Source organism: Carcharodon carcharias, chromosome 3, assembly GCF_017639515.1.
Source record: "Carcharodon carcharias isolate sCarCar2 chromosome 3, sCarCar2.pri, whole genome shotgun sequence".
Classification (NCBI taxonomy): Eukaryota; Metazoa; Chordata; class Chondrichthyes; order Lamniformes; family Lamnidae; genus Carcharodon; species Carcharodon carcharias.
Window position 1 is genome coordinate 191267641 of NC_054469.1, and position 26844 is coordinate 191294484.

Here is a 26844-nt window from a genome sequence, read left to right on the forward strand (position 1 = left end):
GAAATCTCTGCACTCCAATTCTGGCCTCTTCATATTCCTGATTTACTTCTCTCCACCATTGGTGGCCATGTCTTTAGTTGCCTAGGCCCTAAGCTCTAGGATTCTCTACCTAAACCTCTCTGCCTCGCAGTCCTTATTTAAGATATTCCTTTGAACCTATCTCTTTGACTAAGCTTTTGGTCACCTGTCTTAATATCTCATTAGATGGTTCTGTGCCAAATTTTGTTTGAAGATCACTCCTGCTAAGTATTACCACATTAAAGGCACTATATAAATGCAAGTTGCTGCAAGCATATATTATTTGACAAGGACTTGTCATAGAGCCCTTTGACAGGCCAAACCAAGAGGAGGGAAACACACAACTTTTTATACTATTCTTCTGTTTTCCAAGTGTAAATTCCAATACACAAATGAGAGGCTTTTTCTTAGGGAACAAATAGTAATCAATTTGATTATTTGAATGGACAGGTTTTGAGCAGCAGTCCTATGACCTATTTCCTTTGTTTTTAACAATTTATATATTGCGGTCAGTCGACTCTCAAGAACATAGCATGGTTCTCACTCAAAGAGGGGAATACACTGACAACCTCAGACCCCAAGTCATTTATAGATTCAGTTAATTGTTGAACATGGGTAGTGATGTTACAATGGGAAGCCAGTTAGTCTTGTCTGACACCATGTTGCTGTCTCCACACAGCTTATATTGTTCAAACCAAAACAAGAACAAGACTCTTTGAAGCGATCCTTGAAGTTATAAAGGTCTACAATCCTAAGTCATACAACTAAACTAAAAATAAATGCAACACAGAAATGTTACTGTCTGAGGCATAATAGAGTTCTGCTTCCATCAGATCTCCTTTGCTGGAAGAAGTCTGTCAAGAGGTTTGGAATCAATAAAATGTGTTCCTTTAGAGTAACTGCAATCCTAATACAGCCCATGGCCCATTTGATGCCCACCTCCCCTTCAGTGCTTTGCAGAAGTGCTGCTTCACATGATTATGGCCCTAAAATCATTGCCAGCTCAGTTGCATGTTGACTGAACCAGAATTTAGTGCTGTCCTTTTATTGCAAAACTCAGCAAAGGATGACTAAATGGAGACACAGTTATCACAGCTCCCTTACAAGCAATTGTCAGGGCTAAACTAAAACTGAACTATTAATCCTGTGGTGGAAATTTTCAGCAGGTCTGGTAACTTTGTTTTTCTCTCCTCAAATGTTAACATTTCAGGCCAAAGACCTTTCATCAGAATTGGAAAGATTTAGGGATGGAATAGGTTTTAAGCAAATATAGAGGCAGGAGAAGGGAGTGGGATGGGGTGGCGGGGTGGCACTGGTGGAGAACAAAGGGGAAGTCTCAAATAGGGTGGAAGACAGGGAAGATTAAATGACAAAAGGGTAATAAGTGCAAGGCAAAAGGGAATGGAAGAAGTAAAGGAACAAATGATGCGTCTAGAGGAAGTGAGGAGGTGCGAATGAAAGAATCATGAACAGCTGCCACCCAAACACAAAAGAAAACCAAAGTAAGGAATAAAAGGACACAAAATGAGGGCAGGGTTACAGCCAGAAATTGTTGAACTCAACATTGAGTCCAGTAGGAGTGAATTTATTGTAAAGTGCCTAATTGAAAGACAAGTTACTGTTCCTTGAGGTTACGTTGAGCTTCCTTGAAACATTGCAGGAAGCCAAGGACACAGAGGTCCAGAACAAGGTGGAGAATTGAAAATGACAGCAACAGGAAGCTCAGAGCTATGCTTGCAAACTGATCCTGCCATTCACACCTCCTCTAGACACATTTTTTGTTTCTTTACTTGTCCCATCACCATTCCCTTTTGCTTTCCACCATATAACCTCTGGCCATTTAATCTCTCCTGCCTTCCAACCTATCACAGACCTTTCTTGTACACTGCTTCCCTCCACCCAGACACACACCACCCCCCCACCCCTGCCCTCAGCCACCATCTCCACTTTTCCTGCCTCTGTACTTGCTCAAAACCCATTACCTTTGCATCTTTTTCCACTTTTTATGATCAGTCATCAATTTGAAACATTACCTGTTTTTCCCTCCACAGGCTCTGCCAGGCTTGCTGAGTATTACTGTGTTTACTGTTTTTATTTCAGATTCCCAGCATCCACAGTATCGTGCTCTTACATTAATCCTGTAGGTTTTAGTTGGAAAGGCAATTCACTTGGCAATGACCAACAGTAACATAATTAAAACCAGAAATTCTGCTGTGTGAGAAATCACTCATTCAGATCCACACCCCATTGTACAGAACGGCCAAGGGTGGTTCTTGATAAAAAAAAGTCTGGTGTGCAACATTACAGGGAGCCACCCAGTAAACAGCACCATTAGAATCCTGAGTTTAGGCCCTTAAAATGACATTTGGCTAACTAATACAGATCATATCCATTTCAACAAGTTATACATCAATGATAACCTTTGGCTGTTGATCTGGCAACTCCACACAATACTGTTCTATTGCATTCTCTCAAACCATATTAACCTATGCTAGGAAGTTGCATGCTAAACAGCCTTATTGCTGAGATCATTATAGATGAGTCTTATTTATTATAGGATCTAACAGGACAGCATTGCATACACGGATGCTCCCTTGAATGAGCTAATCATAATTCCATTCATCTCACTTGCTTTGAATAATTTTTCTTCAAGTGTTTATCAGATTCACTCTTAAATGTTATGATTAACTCAATTTGAATAATTATCTGTAGCACTCAAACCACAGTCCAATGGCCAATTGCCCGAGAAGTATTTGTCTAATTCCCACCCCCCACTGCCCTTTAAGCTCCAACTGCTAATTCTGAATTAATCCTTCTTTACTGACTACTTGAAATAATCAACAGCATAGTTGGAAGAGGCTGGGTATTCTGTAATGAGAAACTCACCTCCTGATCCCTTCAAAGTCTCTCCATCAACCACCAAGTAAATGATGAAATACTCACAACTCACCTGGATTGATGAAGAGTCAACAACTGCATTTATGCAATGCCTTAACATAGAAAAGCATCCCAAGGTGATTCACAGATGTGTAATTAGACAAATATTACCAAGCCAAAGCCAAAGGTGACCAAAAGTTGGGTCAAAGAAATGAATTTTAAAGCAAATGGGGAGATGGAGAGGCGGAAAGTTTTAGCCAGGGAATCTCAGAGCTTGGAGCCCAGACAGCTGAATGTACAACCCATGGTAGGGCAAAAGAACGGAGACAAGGCCAGGGAGGGAGTAACACAGAGTTCTTGGATGGTTGTAGGGTTGGAAAAAATTAGAGAGATATGAAGAGGCAAAGCCACAATGGGTGAGAATTTTAAACTGAAGACATTGGGGGGACAGAGTCAGAAAGCACAGGTGATCAGTGAGTGGAACACCTTAGCGGCAGCAGAATTTTAATTGAGCTAAAGTTTATGGGGGGCAGAGGATGGAGGTTTGAATAGTCAAACCCAGAGGTGGCAAAATTATGGAATGAGAGCTTCACCAGTAGTTGAGCTGACGCAGGGGTGAAGGTGGCTAATGTTAGGGAGGTAGAAGTAGGACGTCTTTGTGATGGCAAGAGTATGGAATTGGAAGATCAACTATGGTTCAAATAGGATGCAGAGGTTGCAAACAGTGAAACAGGGATAGAAACATGATTGGAGAGATTCAAATAGAGTTGAGGGTAAGATGGGCACAGATTTAGGAGGCACCACGTTTAGGGTATTTGGAGAGGAAAGGGTGGTTCGAAATGGGTCAGTACTTTGGAAAGACAGTGATGTTAAGGGTGAGGTTTTTTTTTTAAGATGGGTGCAAGTATGGCAGTTTTCAAAGGGTGGGACACAATACCAGATTGCCAATGTCAGTTAGCATGGGGGACAGGGAGGAAAGTTGGATGGTCACCAGTTTAGCAAGAATAAGGTCAAGAACAAGGCCTCATTAACAAGGTGAGCTTAGAAAAGGCATGAGGGGAGCAACGAGAGATGCACAGAAAGACCAGAGCTCAAGGCTTGGGGGGGTGGTTTGGCTTAGTGGGAAAGGTGTGGAGGATACAGGCTACTTAAAGGAGGGCCTCAATCTTGATGATAAAAAATCCATGGGTTTCCCTATGTTGTTTGAGAGGAGGATGAAGAGGACAGGGGAGAGGGGTTTAAGGAATCAGCTGGTAGAGAAGCAAAGAAGCTGGGATTTACTTTTGCTCTCCAGGGTGATCTAGCAGTAGTGACCAGCTTTGGTGAAGAAGATAAAGGTCTAATAATTCTTGACATGGCTTAGTGAAATCTGATGGTGGATGGCTAAACCAAACGTGCTCAAGTCGATAATCTTGGATTTAAGGAAGCAAAGATGGAGACCATACCAGAGGATCAACCAGAGTGGAGGAGAGTTAAAAGTTTTACTAGGGACAATGGCATCAATGGCATGATAGTGAGGGAATGGTTGAGCAGGGTGATAGCTGAGATATGATGTGGCAAAAGGTCAAAGCATACACAGTAGGTAGTTTAGATATGCAATTGTAAGTGACTTAGGACAGAGTTTCTTTTCAAGAATGGATGCCAAGGTAATTGAGGTTGAAAGAAGTAGAGAGAATGGGTGGTAAGGGATACAAAGGGAGTGCTCAAAGATGGTCTTGTCTGCGAATCAGGCAATAGGAATAGAGGCTGTGTGAAATGGCATAGTCGGGAGATGGCCATGAACATCAGACACTTACCTGGACAGCGTTTGGCCTCCCTAAGCCAGATTAAGTCCCCAGTAGAGCAGAAATCCCATCCCTGCATATGTGGAAAGTAACCAATTTTAAACTAACAGGCACAAGCTTTTAAGTACAAACTCACATTTATATGGTGCCTTTCTTCACCTCATTATAATATGCTTTACAGCCAATGAAGTACTTCTTAAGTGTCTATCTCTGGAGGGAAGACGGGACCTCGGTGAAAATGGCACCTTCAACAATGCAGCACTCCATCACTACTGTATTGGATGTATCAGCCCGGGTTACATGCTCAAACCTTTTGGAATGGGATTTGAACCCACAAAATTCTGACTCAGAGGCAAGTACTACCACTGAGCCACAGGTGACACTTATCACAGAGTGTCTTTCACATATCAGCACTCTTCAAAAAAGGACAAGAAGGAAAGTCATGGTTATCACATTAATTATATTGTTCACAACTTTGCCATTTAACCAATATCTCAGTTAATTGAGCACCAACCCATTTACCTGGCACTTAACTGGCACTGTTTGCATCTAAGCATCTTGACTGAATCAGGAATATTATTGGCAAGCAAGAAAGAGACACGATAAATCCAAATGAAATCAGTGTACAAACAAATTCATACTAATATGGGAGGTGCGGTTGATTGTAAAAATAAATTCTAAACATCATTTTTAAACTTACCATCCAAAGCAGAAAATAGCAAAATATATGCCAATCATTGTGATGACCACATGACGTACAATAGCACCAGCTCTACTGGGACTCAGATAAAGACGGAACCAGAAGGCAGCAAATAGGGCAAACGACTGACACACTGCAAAATTCACCTGCAAAACAAAAGAAAAAGCAGCCTGAACCAACAGTGGCCAGATTTTAGTTCGAGACACATCTACTGTTGCAACCCTGTCTGCTCAGTAACACAGCTCATAGGCAGAGATTTTTGGAAGTCTATGTTTGCAATGAATAAGGCAAGCTCAGCAGAGGTCAACAGCCAACAGTTTCATATTTCCTAATCAAATAATCCCAGTTAATAACTTGTCACAGCCATGGCTTTCCACATCTAGGTATCATTTGTAGGTAAGTGCGATACAGGACCTTACCTCCCAATTAGTCTACAGCTGCAGTATAAAATATAGGAGCTACATCATTCTCTTGTATATAAACATATGTGCAATGTGTAACTGTACATCATATCCACTGGTTTAGAAGTTGATCAATATTCACAAAACTTTTGGTATTCTTTAAACAATATTTTTGCAAATATAAAACAGTCATTTATCTTCTGTTTCAAATGTGGTTTATATTAGGTTATTTAGTGAATCATTCTAATCATTTCTAATTTAAGAAGTTGTGGTTTTTAGACTATAATTTATCAGGTTTTAGATTGAAGGGGAAAAATATCCCATTGCACTATTAAATGTATCATTTTCCTGAGGTCTTTGTTCAAAGGATCATCATCAGTGATATACAACATTTTTCTACCAAATTGTGTTTTGGCATATACAGTAATGGTAACACTTATAATAAACCAAAGTCATGAATCCCACTTTGGCTAACGAAGAACTAATTTCCTGTTATCACATCAATAAAGCTATTCTTGTACTAATTAACTTTCACAGATGTTGCTCACAAAAATTTTTTAAAATCTTTCCATAAACTACTTGCCTCCCATTCTCAATTTTGTTTTCTTCCTCCCCACTCCTCCTTTACTGCTCTCTGTATTTCATTCTAAAACTCTTTCTCTCTCTCTTTCTCCGGCTGCTGTTTTCTGCAGGACAGCCACTGGGCTCAACCAGCCAGACGTTTTTAAAATTCATTCTTGGGATGTGGATTTCTCTAACAAGTTGTCCCTAATTGCCCTTGAGAAGTCGGTGTTGAGCCTACTTCTTGAACGGCTGCAGTATGCGGGGTGAAGATGCTCCCAAAGTGCTGCTAAGTAGGGAGTCACTGGATTTTGATCCACAGGATTTTGATCGAGTGGCAATGAAGGAAGCCAACATGTATCCAAGTCCAAAGTAGATGTTATGGATTTGGGAGGTGCTGCCGAAGAAACCTTGGAGCTGATGCAGTGCATCCTGTAGTGTAGACAGTACACAGAGCAGCTACAGTTTTGAAAGGTGTATTCAAAGATGGCAGATGTCCAATACTCCCATAGTGTGTGAGGGAAACAGCTGATAAGACAGGAAGGTGGAGTTAGAAAGTTAAATGGGGTTAATTGGTTATAAATTTTCTTTTAAGAGAAAATTGTAATGGTGGTTGTAAAGAATGGAATTTTTTGTTAAATTGATATTTGAAATCACACTACAAATAACTCTGAGATTTGATGATTTTCCAGTTTTGCAATTTTACAGAGTATTACTCTAGAATCAAAGTAACATGATCGATTAGCAAACAGTATAATTACCAATCTGATCCTCAATCCTTTGATTTCCTGTAATTTTATGTTGTCAACGCATAACCTGTTTAAAAGTTTCTGTGCTTACAATTTTAAAAGCTAAGAGCGTTTTTCTAAGTTTTTTAAAACAAACTGAGCATGACTCACCTGACTTGATATCACTATGCAAAACAGGTGAATTGGCATTTCTTAGAAACACCAGTTAGAAGCCTCTGTGGATTGTAACTGACTGGACTGATGATACTAAACTGACCTGTGAACTCTGTATGCTAAATACCATAGGGAGCCCTACACAAACAGTTCAAGTTAAGCATGCTGCACAAATTGGTCTGAAATTTGAGTGCTTATCACACGATCACTACAACTGGCGATTATTTCATTATTACATTCAGAGACAAACATTCTTAGCAAAATAACCTGATCCTTCTAGTCATACAGCGGATTCTCTGAGAAAGTAGGTACAATTCCAGCACTAAATTCTACCTAGCCCTTCTAGTTTTAAAATACTAACAGCACTTCTGAAAGGACTTCTTAATGTATTCACACTCTTAGGTTACAAGTATTCTAACATTGTGAAATTATGTAGCAATTTTGAACTGAGCAATACAAGGACAACATTCCTCTGTTCACTAAAATTTACCAATGACAACTGGTGAGAAAATGTTGAGACATAATGACTTTAACTCAACAGGGTTTACTCAGTAAAGTGCCAGTACCAAACAGAAAACTGACTTTTAAAGCACAGAAACATAGCGTTTGGCACAAATGGTCCACGCCAATGTTTGTGGTCTGCACGAGCAGATTAAATATTTCTATTTAATTTAATTTCTATAACTATTAAATATTTCTCCCATTTCATTCAGTACGAGATTATCTTGCACATCCCTTTGTGGCCTTATCCCTTTATTTACGTGTTTACAAAAGACTTGGTTATTTTTACTTCTTTGGTACCTTCCTTTCTTAATTCCTAGTTGCTTTTTGACTTCTTTCCTAATCTCTTCGTATCACCTTTTGTTTCCCTCTCAAGTGAACAGCATGAAGATTTTCTGGATTTGTATTAGGATTTATAGTTTTGAAGAGGGGCTCAAAACCCAGGGCTTTTTTCAGGGCTTCAATATTATGAAAGGGTCTGAGTGGACAATTGGAGCAAGAATATTTCTGTTGGTTAGTTCAATGGTAGTTAGGGATGTAGATTCAGAATTATCACGAGATAAAGTCAACCTGAAATAAATGCTTTCACTTCAAATAGTCTTCAGCTATTTACACCACTCATACCATTTTAAAGAATAATGTGTTATTCATAGTTTATTCGTATAAATAAAACAACAATGACAAGTTTCACCTATATTAATCTTATAGAAAAAAAACAATTATGTTATACTAGGCTTAGCACAACAACCATTCAAAACTTCAGCACAAATAAGTACTTCAATATTTCTAGAACAGAATTACATATGTCTATTAGAAGTGCAAGTGCTTTCTCCAAGTTGTTACTGTCTCCACCACACTTAGCTGAAAAGAAAAAAGAAAAATGGCAAATGCTCAAACATAGACATAAAAATGCAGAAGGCAAAAAGTGTAAGGCAATCTGCTTCAACTAAAAGGTAACTTTTAAAATGCAGAATCAAGATATCTGTACCCTAAACATCTACCAATCTTTGGTACGACAGCAAGGCCTGAATTTTTCAGTCAGTGCGCGGGGGCGGGCCCGACACACCGGCACGTAAAATGATGCGCGATGACGTCGGGGGTGCGTCTTGCAATGTTTCATTCGGCGGGCGTGCGACAGAGTCAGCTGCACACCCACCGAAAACTGATAGGCCTATTAAGGCGATTAACGAATGAATTAATGTCATTGTTAATGCTGCCCATCCAACCTTAAGGTTGGCAGGTAAGCAAGAAGGCCAAGCGGCCTTTATGTTGTTTAGGAAATCTTACCTATAAGCAGGATTAGGTTTCCTAAAGCTTTAATGAATCAAATAAAAAACTTTTGTGAAATATAAAAACATGTCCCATCTCATGTGACAGTCACACAAGGGAACATGTTTATTTTTTTTTCCCCATTTTTGATTATTTCAATAGAGATTCAATCTCCCTGAGACAGCTCCGTGCCTCAGGGAGATTGAAACGTTCTTTCTCGCGCATGGCCCCTACTCTCCTTCCCCCACCCGCACAAGTAGCGCTGATCGCTACGGCTCACGTCTTACACTGGGCGGGCCTTAATTGTCCCGCCTGTGTAAAATGGCGGCAATTGGCTCCGCAACCACCCCCGCCTGCTCCCACCAACTGAAAAATTCAGGCCAAATCCGGTACACTTAGCTCTTAACTTTTAACAAAGTCAAATAGCACAGCTGTATTTCAGAATATTTCTTATCCACCATGCTTTTAAATACTGTCACAATTGCCGCTTGTGGTAAATCATTTCATGTCCGAATAACCCTTCTTTGAAGTGAAAGCATTCATTTCAACTTGACTTTATCTCGTGAATCTATGCCCCTCATTAGCACTGAACTAACCAACAGAAATAATCTTGCTCCAATTGTCCACTAAGAACCTTTCATAATATTGAAGCCCTGAAAACGCTCTAGGTTTCAAGCCCCTCTTCAAAACTATAAATCCTAATACAAATCCAGAAAATCTTAAGCAAACTCCAACATCTTACTAAGAGTGAGCAGCTTAGTGGAGAAACCAAGATAGCAGCCAATAGGATGTTCAAACACAAATTTGCTTGTATTGCCATCTCTATTTTTAAAACTAATAGTTGCCTTTGTTTTCATTCCTTCATTCTATACCTGTTCCATTAGGATCTGCTGCTGCTTTTGAGAGTTCAAAATTTGAACCATTTTGCATTAAGTTTGACTCCAGGCTTTAGAAAAAAAACCTTCGTTGTGATGTCTAGAAAGGTGTCTGGGTCATCGGAACTCCGTGGAGTTAGGAAGAAGCAGTAGATAATAAAGCGCGCTCCCTCCCACCTGCAGAATTGTACTCAAGCATCCGTCAGTGCTTTCAGCAGAGTGGAGAATGCAGGATGAGGTAAGACAAGGATCCATGATTACAGGATACCACTGCTGCTGAGCCCTCATCCATTTCATCACTCACATTGCAGGGAGTACCAGAACTTACCTTTGAATCAATAGAAAGTGGCAGTTTTCACAATACAGAAGGAGATCTCAGGTAAAGTACATCTCATGGCCACTCCAGCTAGTATATAGCTGGTTGGTTAACCAATTTTGGTTTTTTCCCCCTACTTTTGGGGGGAAAGTAGGTGACCACTTGAAAGGGAAACAGCAACATGAAAATACAGATGATGTGCTTAATCTTGTCTTCCTCCCCCACCACTTTGCATATTTATGAATAACCACCAGCACTACTTGGAGGACTAAAATCAGCATCTTCATCTTGGTTTGTAATATCTGAGAAAATGCCTGAACTTTAAAAGCAAAATGTCCTACAGACCTCATTCTAAATGAATTTATTGCTTTGACCTGTCAAAGTGGAAGAGGGTGGGGAAAAAAAAACTGTTTGCTATTCACAGCCTCACTTTAACTTATGAGGTCAAGTGTAGAAGCTGTGCCTTTTTTTCTTAAAGAAAATCAGATTAAAACATGAAAAGCACTATTCACGATATCTCACTCTGCAGCTAAAATCAATAAAACATGACACAAGTGCAGAGATCCAGAACGAAAGTTTCATTCATCCGAATGTGTGTGATGGAGAATTATCCTCTCCTAGAGATGTCCTCTCTGGAGCACTCTAAGAACTGTGTTGGCATCTTTATTCTTGACATAGATAAACAACCTTCCCAACAGGTTAAAAAACAGGGTGCTATGTGCTGCACGATTCTGCACAAATCAGTATGAGAAATAGACAGGTGTCACATCCTTGACCAAAGATTTGGAATGGGAATCACTACAGCAAAGGAGGGAGAAAAATAGACTGACCATGTTCTATAAAATATGGAATGAACTGATGGAAATTAACAGAAACAAGTTCCTGGTGGACTCTGGCAATGGCAAAATACGAGATAGCCATCCACAGAATCTACAAAGACCATTTGTTTCCAAGGCAAGTTTATCAACAATCTTTCTTCCCAGGTCAATCCCACAATGGAACAAGCTGCCAAAGGGAATCATTACAGTCCCAGCACTTGAAATCATCAAGATTCATTTTTAGATAATTTCCATTTAAAAGGTTTTCATTATCAGGGCTGCCATTTCAGCAGGTCATGCCTGGTTTAGCTAGCACTACCCATATAAATATAAAACAAAAACAGAATTACCTGGAAAAACTCAGCAGGTCTGGCAGCATCGGCGGAGAAGAAAAGAGCTGACGTTTCGAGTCCTCATGACCCTTCGACAGAACTTGAGTTCGAGTCCAAGAAAGAGTTGAAATATAAGCTGGTTTAAGGTGTGTGGGGGAGGGCGGAGAGAGAGAGAGAGAGAGAGAGAGAGAAAGAAGTGGAGGGGGGGTTGTGGTTGTAGAGACAAACAAGCAGTGATAGAAGCAGATCATCAAAAGATGTCAACAACAATAGAACAAAAGAACACATAGGTGTTAAAGTTGGTGATATTATCTAAACGAATGTGCTAATTAAGAATGGATGGTAGGGCACTCAAGGTATAGCTCTAGTGGGGGTGGGGAGAGCATAAAAGATTTTAAGATATTTAAAAATAATGGAAATAGGTGGGAAAAGAAAAATCTATATAATTTATTGGAAAAAAAAGGAAGGGGGAAACAGAAAGGGGGTGGGGATGGGGGAGGGAGCTCAAGACCTAAAGTTGTTGAATTCAATATTCAGTCCGGAAGGCTGTAAAGTGCCTAATCGGAAGATGAGGTGTTGTTCCTCCAGTTTGCGTTGGGCTTCACTGGAACAATGCAGCGAGCCAAGGACAGACATGTGGGCAAGAAAGCAGGGTGGAGTGTTAAAATGGCAAGCGACAGGGAGGTTTGGGTCATTCTTGCGGACAGACCACAAGTGTTCTGCAAAGCGGTCGCCCAGTTTACGTTTGGTCTCTCCAATGTAGAGGAGACCACATTGGGAGCAACGAATGCAGTAGACTAAGTTGGGGGAAATGCAAGTGAAATGCTGCTTCACTTGAAAGGAGTGTTTGGGCCCTTGGACGGTGAGGAGAAAGGAAGTGAAGGGGCAGGTGTTGCATCTTTTGCGTGGGCATGGGGTGGTGCCATAGGAGGGGGTTGAGGAGTAGGGGGTGATGGAGGAGTGGACCAGGGTGTCCCGGAGGGAGCGATCCCTATGGAATGCCGATAGGGGGGGTGAAGGGAAGATGTGTTTGGTGGTGGCATCATGCTGGAGTTGGCGGAAATGGCGGAGGATGATCCTTTGAATGCGGAGGCTGGTGGGGTGATAAGTGAGGACAAGGGGGACCCTATCATGTTTCTGGGAGGGAGGAGAAGGCGTGAGGGCGGATGCGCGGGAGATGGGCCGGACACGGTTGAGGGCCCTGTCAACGACCATGGGTGGAAAACCTCGGTTAAAGAAGAAGGAGGACATGTCAGAGGAACTATTTTTGAAGGTGGCATCATCGGAACAGATGCGACGGAGGCGAAGGAACTGAGAGAATGGGATGGAATCCTTACAGGAAGCGGGGTGTGAGGAGCTGTAGTCGAGGTAGCTGTGGGAGTCGATGGGTTTGTAATGGATATTTGTGGACAGTCTATCACCAGAGATTGAGACAGAGAGGTCAAGGAAGGGAAGGGAAGTGTCAGAGATGGACCATGTGAAAATGATGGAGGGGTGGAGATTGGAAGCAAAATTAATAAATTTTTCCAAGTCCCGACGAGAGCATGAGGTGGCACCGAAGTAATCATCAATGTACCGGAGAAAGAGTTGTGGAAGGGGGCCGGAGTAGGACTGGAACAAGGAATGTTCCACATACCCCATAAAGAGACAGGCATAGCTGGGGCTCATGCGGATTATGGTCAGTGTAGATTAGTGTTTCTTTATTATCATGTCGGACATAAACTTCAAATGGCATTTGATTCTAGTGACTTGAGGGTAGGTGCAGTCTTATTACAGGGTGTTAAATTAGGGATAGAGAAGCCAGTGGGGTACTTTTCCAAGAAGCTAAATCAATATCAGAGGGCGTAATCTACAGTAGAAAAAGAAACTCTAGCATTGTTGTTGTCTCATCAACACTTTGTGCTGAAATCAGGCACAAACTTCCTATAAAACCCACACATTCCCAAAAACCCCATGATTTCTCGTTAAGTTTTAGGAATGTGGAATTCTATTAGAGCGTTCACTTTTGCTGTTCTTGATAACACTTGCCCTTGTCCTACCATGTGACCTAGGTATGTTACCCTTGCTTTTGCAAACTCACTTTTATGACTAAGTCAGCCAACTGCAATTGCTTAAACAGGTCCTCTAATAGCTTTACATATTCTTCCCATTTGTTGCTATATATTATGACATTGTCTAAATAAACCACACAGTTATGTACTTCAGGTACGACTTGACTCATAAGTCTCTGGAATATAGCTGGGGCGTTTTTCAACCCAAACGGCATGACTTGACATTGTTACACCAAGTGGATTGAACCAAAGGCGGATATTTCTTTGGCCCTTGATGTTAATGGCACTTGCCAATACCCTTCAATAGCTCACTTTTAGAAAGAAATGAGACACTGCCAAACCTATCAAGGCAATCTTCGAACTGAGGAATTGGGTACAATTCCATCCTCGTTGTTGCATTCACATTCCTGCAGTCTATACAAAATCTAGTTGATCCATTCAGCTTCGGAACCAGCACTACCAGTGAACTCCAGCTGCTTTGGCTGGGCTCAATCAATTGATTTTCCAGCATATATTGGATCTCTGTTTCTACCTGAGTTTGTTTCTCTGGGCTTAGCCAGTAAGGGTGTTGTTTTATCAGCACAGACTCTCCTACATTCACATCATGTTTAACTAACGTAGTACATCCAGGTGTATCCCTACAAATTCCCTTATACTCCCTAAGTAACCTTATTAGATCTTCCCGTGGTCCTTCCTTTAAATATGAGAACACAGTGTCTAACTGCCCCAATGTTTTCATATTGGCTAGTCAAATTGTAGGAGGTTCACTCTGTGCACTGTCTACTTCTCCCTCTACCTTACTCTTACTGTCTCTGTCATCCTCCATTACTCATACCGCCTGGCATACTTGCTCTTTCCCACCATCTTTCCATCACCCTTCAGCATGTTTATGTGACATAGCCATTTCTTTTTCCTATGCTCAGGAGTATCTATCAGATAAGTCAGTTTACTAACTCTAACTACCTTGTCAGGGCCACCAAATTTCATTTTCAGGGGCTCAACCTGCAAAGGTAATAATACTAATACTTCATCTCCTGCTTGGAACGTTCTAGTTGTAGCAAGTTTGTCTGCCCATTCTTTCATTTTGGCCTGGGAAATTTTCAAATGCTCGTGCGCTACTTTATACACTCCTGTGAGTCTTTCTAGAAAGATGGACACATAATCGAACATGGAGGACTCGTCTTACTGCTTTTCCTTAATCACTTTTAATAGGCCTCTTATTTCATGAGCATTGATCAATTCAAATTGACCAAATCCAGTAGATTCATTTGGAGAATCTCTGGAGCAAATAGTAAGAAATCTAATCCTTTGTCTCAATCCTTTGGGTATTCATGGTAGTAGGTCTTGATCATGGTTTTGAGAGTCTGATGGTATCTCTCTAAAGCTCTCTATATCTATGGGTGATTGGCAGTAGATTTTAGTTGTTTGATACACAAATGGCTGACTACGTCCTGGAAAATGTTAGACATGAAGTTACAACCTTGGTCAGATTGTATTTCAATTGGTAGGCCATAACTTTTCCCCTACCACCTTAGCTGTAATTGTCCTTAAAGGAATAGCTTCTGGAAATCGAGTTGTCATATCGATGACTGTAAGGATGTACTGACGTCCTGCATTCATTTTGGGTATGGTCCTACACAATCTACTAATACCCAACCGAACGGTTCTTCAAAAACTGGTATGGGTATTAATGGTGCTGGTTTGATTACATATTGAGGCTTACCTACTACCTGACATGTATGACATGTTTTCCAAAACTGCACTACGTCCTTATGAAGCCTTGGCCAGGTAAAATGTCTGTTTATCAATGCTTGGGTTTTCCTTATTCCTACATGTCCTGCCATAGGAATTTCATGTGCTACTCAAAATATCTCCTGATGATATTTGGGCAGTACCACTATCTAATGAACAACCATCCATTCCTCATCCACAGATCTGAGAGGGTTTCTCCACTTCCTCATCAGAACTCCATTTTTAATGTAATAGCACTCGAGCTCCTTCAGCCTCAGCTTCAGTATGAGCTGACTGTGTTAACTTGTTTAATTCTGGGTCTGCTTTCTGAGCCTCAATTAATGAAGACATGCTAAACACTTTCTTTGAATTATCCTCATCCTTAAAGAAAGTTTCTACTCTAACATCTGCTCATGGTATTACTTTGACCTCTGTGATGGACTTTGTTTAGCCATTGCTCTGGTCACCACACGTGATGGAAAAATAACAGGAACTTGTCCTTGTAACTGTTGCGTCTCTTTAGCCTCTCTTGGACTTTCCATAATTATGGGCGAAGCTATAACCTTCACTCCTGTCAAATCATTCCCCAGGAGTAAATCAACACTATCCACAGGTAATTTCTTAACCACTCCTCCAACCACCGATCCAGAAAACAAATCATACTTCAATTGCACTTTGTACAATGGAACCGGGATACACTCTCCACTTATCCCGTTTACCAATACTTTAGCTTTCATTGAACTCTCTGGAGGGAAAACTAGGTCTTTCTCCAGCAAAAGAGTTTGAGTAGCTCCTGTGTCCCTTCATATAGTTATGGGTTTAGCTGCATCATTTGATGAGAAAGGGGTTATTCTTTCCTTTAGATAAAAACCTTTGTATCTCTCATCTACTTTATTCACTTCATTTGCATTCACAATGATGTTTACCTTCAGTCCCTTTTTTGTAGTTAACTATTATAATTTGATCAATGGCTTTTTCTCTGTGAGTTCCCTTTTCAGACTGCAATAAGTCCCATGGGCTTCCATCGCAACTTCCAGCATCCTGAACGAATACATCCCACTTTGTTACAATGGAAACACTTAGGCCTTTGAGTTTCACCTCCACCCTCAGTATCTTCCTTCCTGATCTGGGGAGAAGCTCTCAAGGTATTCCCAGCTATCCATTCTTTACCCTAGCTCCTTGCCTTCCTTTCACTCTCCCATTTTCCATCCTTTTCAACAGAACCATTTATTAGTTATGCTGATTTACAATGGTCAATTTCTTAGCAAATTTTTAAAAATTCTATTTTTACAATGTGCCCGTCAATGTCTTTCTACCTTTCAAGAAAAAGCTTAATTTTAAGGGCTACCTTGAAGGCCTGCAAATGGGCACAACTAGGGGAACTTGCAATCGTGATGAATTCAATACAAATGTGGTCAGTTTTGTTTGGGGGGGGGGGCCATTTTCTACCAAGATGTTTCTTGCAAATAGCACAAAAGATTGCAGAAACTTGATTGCTTTAAAATTCCACAATCATTTGCGCTGGTTTGGGTGATTTGGGGCAATTTCTGATGGAAACAAGAACAACGCAATCCAGTTATCCCAAGGGGCTGGATTGGGGGGGGGGGGGGGGGTAGTTTGCAAGAATCAACTTTAGCAGCCACTGAATGGCCATGGGGGCGGGACCAGAGGCAAGGCTGCGCAAGTGCGGGCCCAATTTAAACTGACTGCTTTACGTTCAGTTTGGAAGGACAGGCAGAGGCCTGGAACCCGGGGCAGAGCAGCCCCTCAATTTGCAGATGTGTGCCTGGAGGAACTCCTCAAGGAGACAATAGAGAGGAAGGAGGTCCTCTTCCAGAGAGTGAAAGGAGGAGACCACCCACTCTAGGCTGGCCTGAATGAAGATAGCTGACACATTCAGCTGAAAGAGTAGTACGCAGATACTGGATCGCCAACCCTCAGCCTTCCGAGTATTCACCTTCCAGCAGGCACACCAGCTGAGAAGCCGGAGAGTGCATGCTGCTCCTGAACATGGGAAGACTGGGTGCACTCAGGCCAATTACCAAGCCCCCAGAATGTCTGAGTCACTGAGGACCTGCCATGACCAAAACTCCCTGCTTCTAATGTAGAGGGGCATCAGGCACTGGCCAGAGGCCAGAAGTGCCCCACACTCTCTTTTGTCCTTGCAAGAGAAAGGGGCTCATAAGAGAGCCCAGAGTGAAGGAGGGGTTTCCTACCTTCACATTATCACCACCATAGACAAGGCAGTCATGAACATCCCCAAGATGGCAGACCATAAGAAAGTCAGTCAAGGCAAAATGGGCATCTGCAGTGGAGTTGGTGATTAGAGAATGCATACCGATCCTGAGCTGCATTGGGAGGCCTCAGCACAGGCAGAGGCTTCCATTTTCCCAAGGCTAGTTTTCATGATCTTTTCTTGCATCTCCCCGACATTGAGGCAATTAGCTCAATTCCCTCACTTTACTAGGCTGAAGACAGCAACAACAGAGCTCAGAGAGGCACTGTCACACTTTACAAGCCCACCCTGCATCACCAGATGGAATATAATGTGTAACAATGTGAGGTTATTCACTTTGGTAGGAGGAACAGATGCGCAGAGTATTTTTTAAATGGTAAGACATGAAAAAGTGTAGATATACAAAGGGACCTGGTGTCCTTGTCAATAAGCCACTGAAATCTAACATGCATTGTTTCATAGTTTTGCCATTGTGAGATTTGAACTCTTGATCTTGGGGTTACAAACCCAGTACCATAACCACTTGGCTATTTAGGCCAAGCTTCAAATATGGAACGCTTCACGAATTTGCGTGTCATCCTTGTGCAGGGGCCATGCTAATCTTCTCTGTATCATTCCAATTTTAATATGGTATGTCAGCCTTTATCGCAAGAGGATTTGAATACAGGAATAGCGAAGTCTTGCTTCAATTGTATAGAAGCTTGGTTAGACCGAACCTGGAGTAGTGTGCGCAGTTTTGGTCCCTTTATCCTCAGAAAGGATATTATTACCACACAGGGAGTACAACAAAGGTTCACCAGACTTGTTTCCAGGATGACAGGATTGTCCTACGAAAAGAGATTGGGGCAACTGGGACTGTATTCTCCAGTTTCGAAGAATGCAAGGTGTTCTCATTAAAACCTACAAAATACTTAGCTGCATCTACTCTGTCTATCTCTTTAAGGTGTTTCCCCCTGGTTGGGGAGTCTAGAACCAGGGGACACAATTTCAAAATAAGGCAGAAGCCACTTAGGACCGAGATAAGGAGAAATTTTATTACTCACAGGGTTGTGAATCTTTGGAATTCTCTACCCAAGAGGGCTGTGGAAGCTCAGTCACAGAAATTGACAGATTTCTATGTACTAATGACATAAGAGGGATATGGGGATAGTGTGGGAAAAAAGCATTGAAGTGGATGATCAGCCATGATTGTATTGAATGGTGGAGCTAACCGGATGGGCTCAATGGCCTACTCCTGCTCCTACCACAGAGAGAATCACAGTGGGTCCATGTGCATGGTTAGACAGAGTGATACTGGATGGTAAGCATGAAACTAGTGTGCAGCAGGAGGTGCCAGAGGCAGAGGCAGCTACGAGCAGTCACCCTCAGAGGATGGAGGACAGACACAACCCACTCAACTGGGCACAGATACAGGGCCTCAGTAGTTAAAGGAAAGGAGGCTCTATCTGGACCAGCAGCAACAGACGTGTTCACACATGTTGGATTTCCAGGAGGCAGTGCACAGTCAAGGGCTGAGAATGGAGGAGTCCATTCAGTTCATGAACATCAATCGCTCAGGGCTTTGAACACATGAGCTCCTCCACTGAGACAGTGGCCAACTTATGGGAGAGCAATATGCAGCAGCACTTGGCATATGTGCAGGGATGGTGCACCGTCATCCAAGGGATGCATTCCCCATCATGTATTCTTGATCAATCAGTGGCACTGATCATGTCAGGATGTCTGGACAGAAGCACCTGCTGGAGTGCACCCTAATTTTCTTTGCTCCACTATTGGCGGCTGTGTATTCATCTACCTCAGCCTGAAGCCATGGGATCCCCTTCTTAACCCTTTCAACTCTCTATCCATCTTTAAAATGCTCTTTAGAATATACCTCTGACCAATCCCTATCCTATTATCTCCTTATGCAGGTCAGTGTGAAATTTTGTTCTGACAATGCTCCTGTAAGGTGTCTTGGGAAGTTCTACTTTACTGTTTAAAATCACACATGATAAACCTTCAGGCAACACCTGATAGAGACTGACGCCTCACAGAAAGCTTCATTCATTCAATATGTTATGGATGCCAGCTGATGTTACTACTGAACAAGTCAGATCACAGGGTGGAACCCAGCTTGATAGATCCTAACTTTGATTTTTTGTTTAGAGAAGAAAAGGGTGGTTACGGAACAGAGTCACAAAAGCCAGCTGATGAACTTTTAACAAAAGAATAAAACATTTATTAAACAAGATGAACTATATTACAATACTTCTTCACCCACAACTATACCTTTACAGGTATGTACAGATTTGTAAGGATAACACAAGTTACAAAAGCTAACTTATACTCTAACGTTCACGGTATGTAAACAGTCCATGTAAACCAATAGGCGACCTCTGGTCAGGCACACCACACTCTGAATCAAGCGATAGATGCCACCCCAAAAAGATGCAATGGATCTCTCATCAACTCCCCCAAGACACTTGTCACACCGTGAGCCAACCAGCCTCACTGAACTCTGAGGGTTTCCAACCTCCACTCTCCAAGAACCCACTTTGGAATCTTCTCCCAAATGACACTTTCTCCACAAGGGTCCACCTCCAGGGTTTTGAACTCTCTTTCTAAAGTTCCTCTCCCTGGATCGCCATGTGCATTCAAGTTTTGCCTTCAAAGCACTCTCTCTCAAATGCGCGACCATGTCAACCAAACACCACTGCTTCACATGACCATAGTAAAAAGAGTTAGAGACCTTCGGCTGTCTCCTTGGATCTTCTGGCTTCTTGCAAGCCTATTTTGCTTTAAGCTTGTGTCCTGCAGCTTTCTCTCTTTAAGCTTGGAGCCTTTCTCTGCTCCTCACTCTTAAATTCACTTAACAGGACCTTTTCCAGATTCCTGTTCCTTCCCTTTGACTAGAAGGTCTTCCCGGGACCCCCTTTCTTCTGTTCTTTGGGGAAACCTGCTTCCTGTAGCTCCCTCCTGTCCAGCTTCTTCTAGTTCCTGTTTCCAACTTTAGTTTGGATCTTGCTATCTGTCCTCTCTCCTATGCTGCTACTGCTGGCAACGCCTTTCAACTCTACAGAATAATCACCAACTGAACTCAAACTACTTTGGGTTCCTCTGTCCCTGTGTGGGCCTCCTGTTGCTAGGCAACAGCCCAGGTTTTTCTATTTTGCATTTGTTTCAACTCCCCTTCAAGAGTCGTAAAACCTAATTAAAATGCAGACTCTTTTAAAGTAAAACTAAAACTCAAGTTCCCCCTTTTCCTAACACACAAATACAGAAACACAATTCAAACTTAAAAGCTAAAACTCATCCCTAACACCCACAAATACAAATATAACTTATTTAAACTATCTTGAGTTCCTAACAGGAGTCGGTTTTACTTCTAATGCAAAACATATCAGTATGGTAGCATTGTGGTCGTGTTACTGGATGAGTAATCTAGAGGCCTGGACCAACAATCCTGAGTAAAACTCCAGACATGAGTTCAAATCCCACAACAGCAGCTGGGGATTTAAATTCAGTTAATTAAGTCAATCTGGAATAAAAAAAGCTACTGTCAGTGATAGTAAGCATGAAATTGCCCAGAATTGGACACACTACTCCAGTTGAGGACTAACCAGTATTTTATAAAGATTCGTCATAACTTCCTTGTTTTTGTCCCCTATGCCTCAATTGACAAATCCCAGGATTCCCTATGCCTTTTTAACCACTTTCTCATCCTACCTTGCCATCTTTGACTGTTTGAACTCAGATTCACCCTGCCTCTCCTCCACCGGTCTTTCTGTTCCTGCATCCCCTTTAGATTACAACCCTTTAGCATCCATTGTCTCTCCTTGTTCTTTCTACCAAAATGTATCACTTCACACTTCTCTGCATTAAATTTGCCTGCCACTTATCCACCCATTCCCCCAACATGTCTATATCCTCTGTAGTCTATCACCATCCTCCTCAAAGTTCAAAATACACGGCTACAAATTCCAGAGGTGAGGCAAGAGTGACTGTATGACATTCACACAGCATTTGACTGAGTGTGGCATGAAGGAGCCCTAGTAAAATTGCAGTCAATGGGGAAACTCTCCTCTGACTTAAATCATACCTAGTACAAAAAACAGCAGCTGTGGTTACTGGAGGCTGACCATCTTAGCCTCAGGACTTCCTCAGGGCAGTGCTTTAGGTACAATCTTCTATAGCTCTTCCCTTCAACATAAGGTCAGAAATGGGTATGTCCACTGATGATCGCAATGTAATCAGTTCAATTTGCAATACCTCAGATAACAAAGCACTCTGTGCCCACATGTTACATGGCCTGGACAACATTCAGGCTTTGGAGAGTTATTGGCAAGTAACATTCACGCCACAAAAGTGCCAGGAAATGACCATCAGCAGTAAGAGTGTAGCCACCTCCCCTCAACGTTGAACAGCGTGATCATTGCCGAACTTTCCTTACAAACAACCACACCATCTTCAACCTCCCTTTCATCTCCACGGTCTTCAAACATGTTGTCCCCTTCCAAATTCATGTCTATCTTTCCTGGAGCTTCAATTAGAATCCTTTTAATCCGGTTTCTGCCAATGCCACAGTACCAAAACGGTTTTTAACATTGTCACAAATAACATCTTATGTACCTGTGACAAAGGTAAACTATGCCAACTCTTTCTCCTTGACCTATCTACAACCTTTGACACAGTTGATTACACCATTCACCTTTAATGTCTCTCTACTGTCATCCAGCTGGGTTGGATTGCCAGAGAAGCACCATCACTGGCTGCTCTTCCCATTTCCACAATTACCTCTAAGATCTATCCCTGCCCCCCTCCTATTTTTCATCTACATGCTATCCCTCGGTGACATCATCCAAAAACACAACATTAGTTTTCACAAATGCACTGACAACACCCAGCTCACCAGCAACCTTTTCAATCACTCCAAGGTCTTTAAATTATCAGACTGTTTATCCTGCATCCTGAAAAAGCAGAAATTTCCTCCAATTAAATATCGGGAAGACTGAAGCCATTGTCTCAGTCACCGCCACAAACTTCTCTCCCTAGCTACTGACCTTAGTAGCTCTCTTAGCCACTGTCTGAAGCTAAACCAGATTTCACAACCTGCGTGTCATATTTGACCCCAAGGTGAGTTTCAACCACATATCAATGCCATCACTAAGAATGCCTATTTTCACCTCTGTAAAACTACACTGGCCTCATCTCTTCTGTGACTGAAACCCTCACACATGCCATTGGTACATCTGGACTTGACATTTTTCATTCTTTCATGGGATGTGACCAAAGCCAGCATTCACTGCCCATCCCTAACTATGAGTGGATAGGTGGTGAGATGCCTTCTTAAACCACCGCATTCCATTTAGCGTAGGCACAGCCATAGTGCTGTCGGGAAGGGAGTTCCAGTTTTTGACCCAGAGACAGTGAAGGAATGGCGATTTAGTTCCAATTCAGGATAGTGTGTGACTTGAAGAGGAAACTCTAGGTAGTGGTGGTGGCGTTCACATACGCCTTCTGCCCTTATCCTTCTCGGTGATAGAGGTCACAGGTTTGAAGGTGCTGTCATAGGGACCTTGGTGAGTTGCTGCAGTGCATCTTGTATATGGTGCACACCGTTACTGTGCGCTGGCGGTGGAGGGATTAAATGTTTAAGGTGCATGGGGTGCCAATCAAGCCACTGCTTTGTCCTGGATGGTGTTGAGTTTCTTGTTTGTTGTTGGAGTTCCATGGCGAGCATTCCATCACATTCCTCACTTGTGCCTTGTAGATGGTGGGCAGGCTCTGGGGAGTCAGAAGGTGAGTTACTCGACACAAAATTCCCAGCCTCTGACTTGATCTTGTGGCCTCAGTATTTATATGGCAAGTCCAGTTAGGTTTCTGGCCAATAGATACCTCCAAGATGTTGATGGTGGAAGTTTCAGTGATAGCAGTGCCATTGGAATGTCAAGGGGAGACGGTTAGATTCTCCCTTATTGGAGATGGTCATTGCCTGGCACTTGTGGCTACTTGCCACATCAAGTCTGAATGTTGTCCAGGTCTTGTTGCACATAGACATGGATTGCTTCAGGATCTGAGGAGTCGCAACTAGTTCTGAACGTGATGAAATCATCCAAAAACATCTCCACTTCTGACCTTATGATGGAAGGAAGATCATTAACGAAGCAGCTGAGGATGGTTGAGCCAAGGTCACTACCTGAAGAAGTCCTGGCTGGCCTCTCTCATTCTGTCCCAACTAGCACAAAATGCTGTTCACTCAACATCCATATTCGTGCTTCAAATCCATCCATGACCTGGTCCCTCCTTATTTATACAATCTCCTCCAGCCCTAAAACCCTCTGAAATATCTGGGCTCCTCTAGTTATAGCTTTACGAGCATCCCCAACTTTATCATCCCACTGTGCCTTCAGCTACCTGGGTGCAAACTCTGGAATTCCCTCCCTAAATTTCTCTGCCTCTCTACCTCGCTATCCTCCCTTCAGGCATTCCCTAAACTTACCTCTTTGACCAAGCTTTTGTTCATCTGCCCTAGTATTATCCTCATGTGGCTCAGTGTCATATTTTATTTGATGATGCCTCTGTAAAATGCATTGAGACATTTTATTATATTCAAGGCGTTATTGTTTCATCCCCCATCATCAACATTCTGAGGAATACCACTTACCAGATACTGAACTAGGCTAGCCACATAAATACAGTGGCTGCAAGAGCAAGTCAGAGACTGGGCATTCTGCAATGAGTAACTCACCTCCTGATTCCCCAAAGCCATCTACAAGGCACAAATCAGGAGTGTGATGGAATACTCCCCATTTGCCTGGATCACAGCAGCTTCAACAACACTCAAGAAGCTCAATACCATCCACAACAAAGCAGCCCACTTGATTGGCACCTTATTAATCAGCTTAAACATTCACTCCCTCCATCACCAGCACACAGTGACATAAGCATGTACATCTCCAACAGGGATTCTCAACTTGAGCTTGGACCATCTGCAGCAGGGGTTTTCAATATTATTGTGTCTGAGGGACCCACTCTCATGTTACAGAATTCCACAGACCCCTATGATACAACACAAGATTCCTTTCTGCATAACAATTAGTTGTATGATTAAACATGTACATTTATTATTTTTGTTTTACTTACTTGTGAAACTTGCTGCTGGTGAGCAAAAATTCTGCCAAGGCATGGATATAGCTTCAAAAAGCACATGCACATATCATGCTCAATGTCCATCCTGATTCAGTTATGCTGAAGTTAAGACTGTGGCCTGGCTTGGCAGAGTCATACTGATGTTAGTAGATTGACACTTTAACAACTTCAATGGCAGAGAGGTTGAAACTAATAGAATGCTGGTGAGACCCGATTGTGTTGACGGCTGCACCAGCTCTCACTTTTCCTTTTGTCCATTAGTAACAAATTGAACAGAATGCACCAGCTGAAACTGGATGTAATCATCACTGCAGCATGACGGATCGATAACTGTGAACCCTTGGTGCCAATTGCTGGTTCCTAGACCCTTATTGTATGTGTGGGGATGGGGGCTGAAGTGTTACTGTATGGCGGCGATCGGTGACTTGGAGCAGAAAGATAAAGCTCTATGCCTTAGATATTGTAATGTTTCAGGATGAGGTTTAATTTGCCTGTGCAACGAAGACATAGAGCCACTAGCAAAACTTGTTGGGCACCCTTAGGGGACTGCAGACCCCAGTTGAGAACCCTTGATCTACAAGATGCATCTTTGACAACAGCTTTTAAACCTGCAACAGCTCTCAACCTGAACAACAAGGCCGGCAGGCATATGGGAACACCATCACCTGCATGTTCCCCTTCAAGTAACACGCCATCCTGACTTGGAAATATATCACCGTTCCATCAACGCCTTTGGGTCAAAATCCTGAAATTTCCTACCTAACAGCATTGTGGGGGTCTCTTCAGCACACAGGTCACTGCAATTCAAGTTGGCAGCTCAACACCACCTACTCGAGAACAATTAAGGGTGGGGTAAAAAATGCTGCCCTTGCCAGCGACGCCCACATCTCGTGAATGAATTAAAATAACATGTCAATCTGTCATTGTGGAGAACTTTACTGTAGCCATTAGCCATGCATGCTCTATCGGATCACATCAACAATGACAAATTGAAGGACTGGAGAATCAGGGTTGGTGGTGAACGAGGGTTTTCTTACCTGGTCCAGTGGCACATTGAAGAGGATACTGAGCGGGTGTAACAACCTGGAACCCGTGGTTCTAAATGGGATGCTTGGCGGTTCTGCCATTCTACATGATTGTTACGTGCTCCCGTTCTAATGAAGGAGCAGCGGCAATGCCGCCTGGAACGTCCCGATCGCAAACTGCTGCCGCCAGCTCCTGAAGACGCGCGCTCACTGACAACCGTTCTCCTTCCGTTGACGCGTGCGCTTCAAGCCTCACCCAGCGTCCCCCACCCCCGGCCCCACCCAACCCTGAAAGACCAAATTCAGCCGCCAGCGCCCATTGGCTGCCGCGGCACTGGCTGGGTGGTGCCCGAGTAGCTCAGGACGGCGATTGGCCGACGGAGCTGTCATTCAGCAAAGGCTTGTGTTGCTTCAGTTTGGGTCGGGTTTGAAGTCAGTCAGTGTCTGTTGGAAAAATGGTTGGCAAGAGTGATGAAGTTTGGGCTTCACACGTAGCTTAATTCTGAAACAATACGCGCACTGGCATAAAGGTCCTTAACTAAGTGGCAAAGTATTTTAAGAGAAGCTGTTGCAGAGGGAGTATCAAAGCGAAGAGAGGTTCCAGGAATCGACGCTTGGTAACGTATCCCAGGTTACAGCTCTGGAACGGGGTTGCTGCAGATAAACAGGCGTTACCTGTTGTTGTGACCTGCGGTAAACCTACAGATCCCCAGTTACCTGACTAATTGCATTTTTGGTAACCTTCCAAGAAGGGAATAGAGAGTTTCAAGTTCACACCCTTCGCGATCGAATCCAGGAGCCACTGGATGTTAATCATTACGCAGATCAAATATAACTCGCACACTTATTACACTCATCCTTTGGGTTTACAAATATTTCAGCCAGTGGAGTAAATCGCACGAAACCTCCAAACCTGCAAGACGCTCCTTAGTGATTAAAAAAGACAAGGTGATTCGCCAAAAAGTGTATTAAAACACTCTTATCATGTAGATGCTGTTGCTTTTAGGTTTCATACTCAAAAGAGTGTCTTTGTTGAAGAGGTTTAAACTGGTTCCCCAAACACTGGCCACCATGCAGTGGCATGTTTGCCACATATTTGTCATTTATTCCGTGCAATTCATGCCCTTAAATTGTTCACACTCAGTTGTCACATGCATCAGAGAAAAGGATCAGTCGCAGGTTCAGTTAAACATTCAACTAGACCAGATAAAACGTCCTTTCTTGTGATTAATTTCATTTCTAACTATGCTCCTAATCTGTCACAAGGTTTTACAACCCTTTAGCTTCTGTGACCTCCAATGTTCTAAAGTTTCTGAAGA

At 42.5% G+C, this 26844-nt stretch overlaps 1 protein-coding gene and 1 non-coding gene across 7 annotated transcripts in view; both read right to left on the bottom strand.

Annotated features, from left to right (window-relative positions):
* Positions 1–25746, bottom strand: part of mboat1 (membrane bound O-acyltransferase domain containing 1) — a 157645-nt gene extending 131899 nt beyond the window's left edge. For 5 of the 6 annotated variants that reach the window (XR_005942688.1, XR_005942689.1, XM_041185162.1 and 2 more), the window contains exons 1-2: positions 25538–25746; positions 5380–5525 (exon numbers count right to left, since the gene is read on the bottom strand). Coding sequence is in view for 3 of the 6 variants with exons in the window: in XM_041185162.1 (XP_041041096.1) it covers positions 5380–5525; positions 25538–25627 (236 nt within the window). In the remaining 3 variants the exon portion in view is untranslated. Of the gene's footprint in view, positions 1–4691; positions 4753–5379; positions 5526–25537 lie in introns of all 6 variants that reach the window. The other variant, XM_041185163.1, reaches the window with a different exon arrangement.
* Positions 17916–18019, bottom strand: LOC121276614. The gene has a single exon (XR_005942696.1). It is a non-coding gene; the product is annotated as a U6 spliceosomal RNA (small nuclear RNA).
* Positions 25747–26844: the final 1098 nt, after the last annotated feature.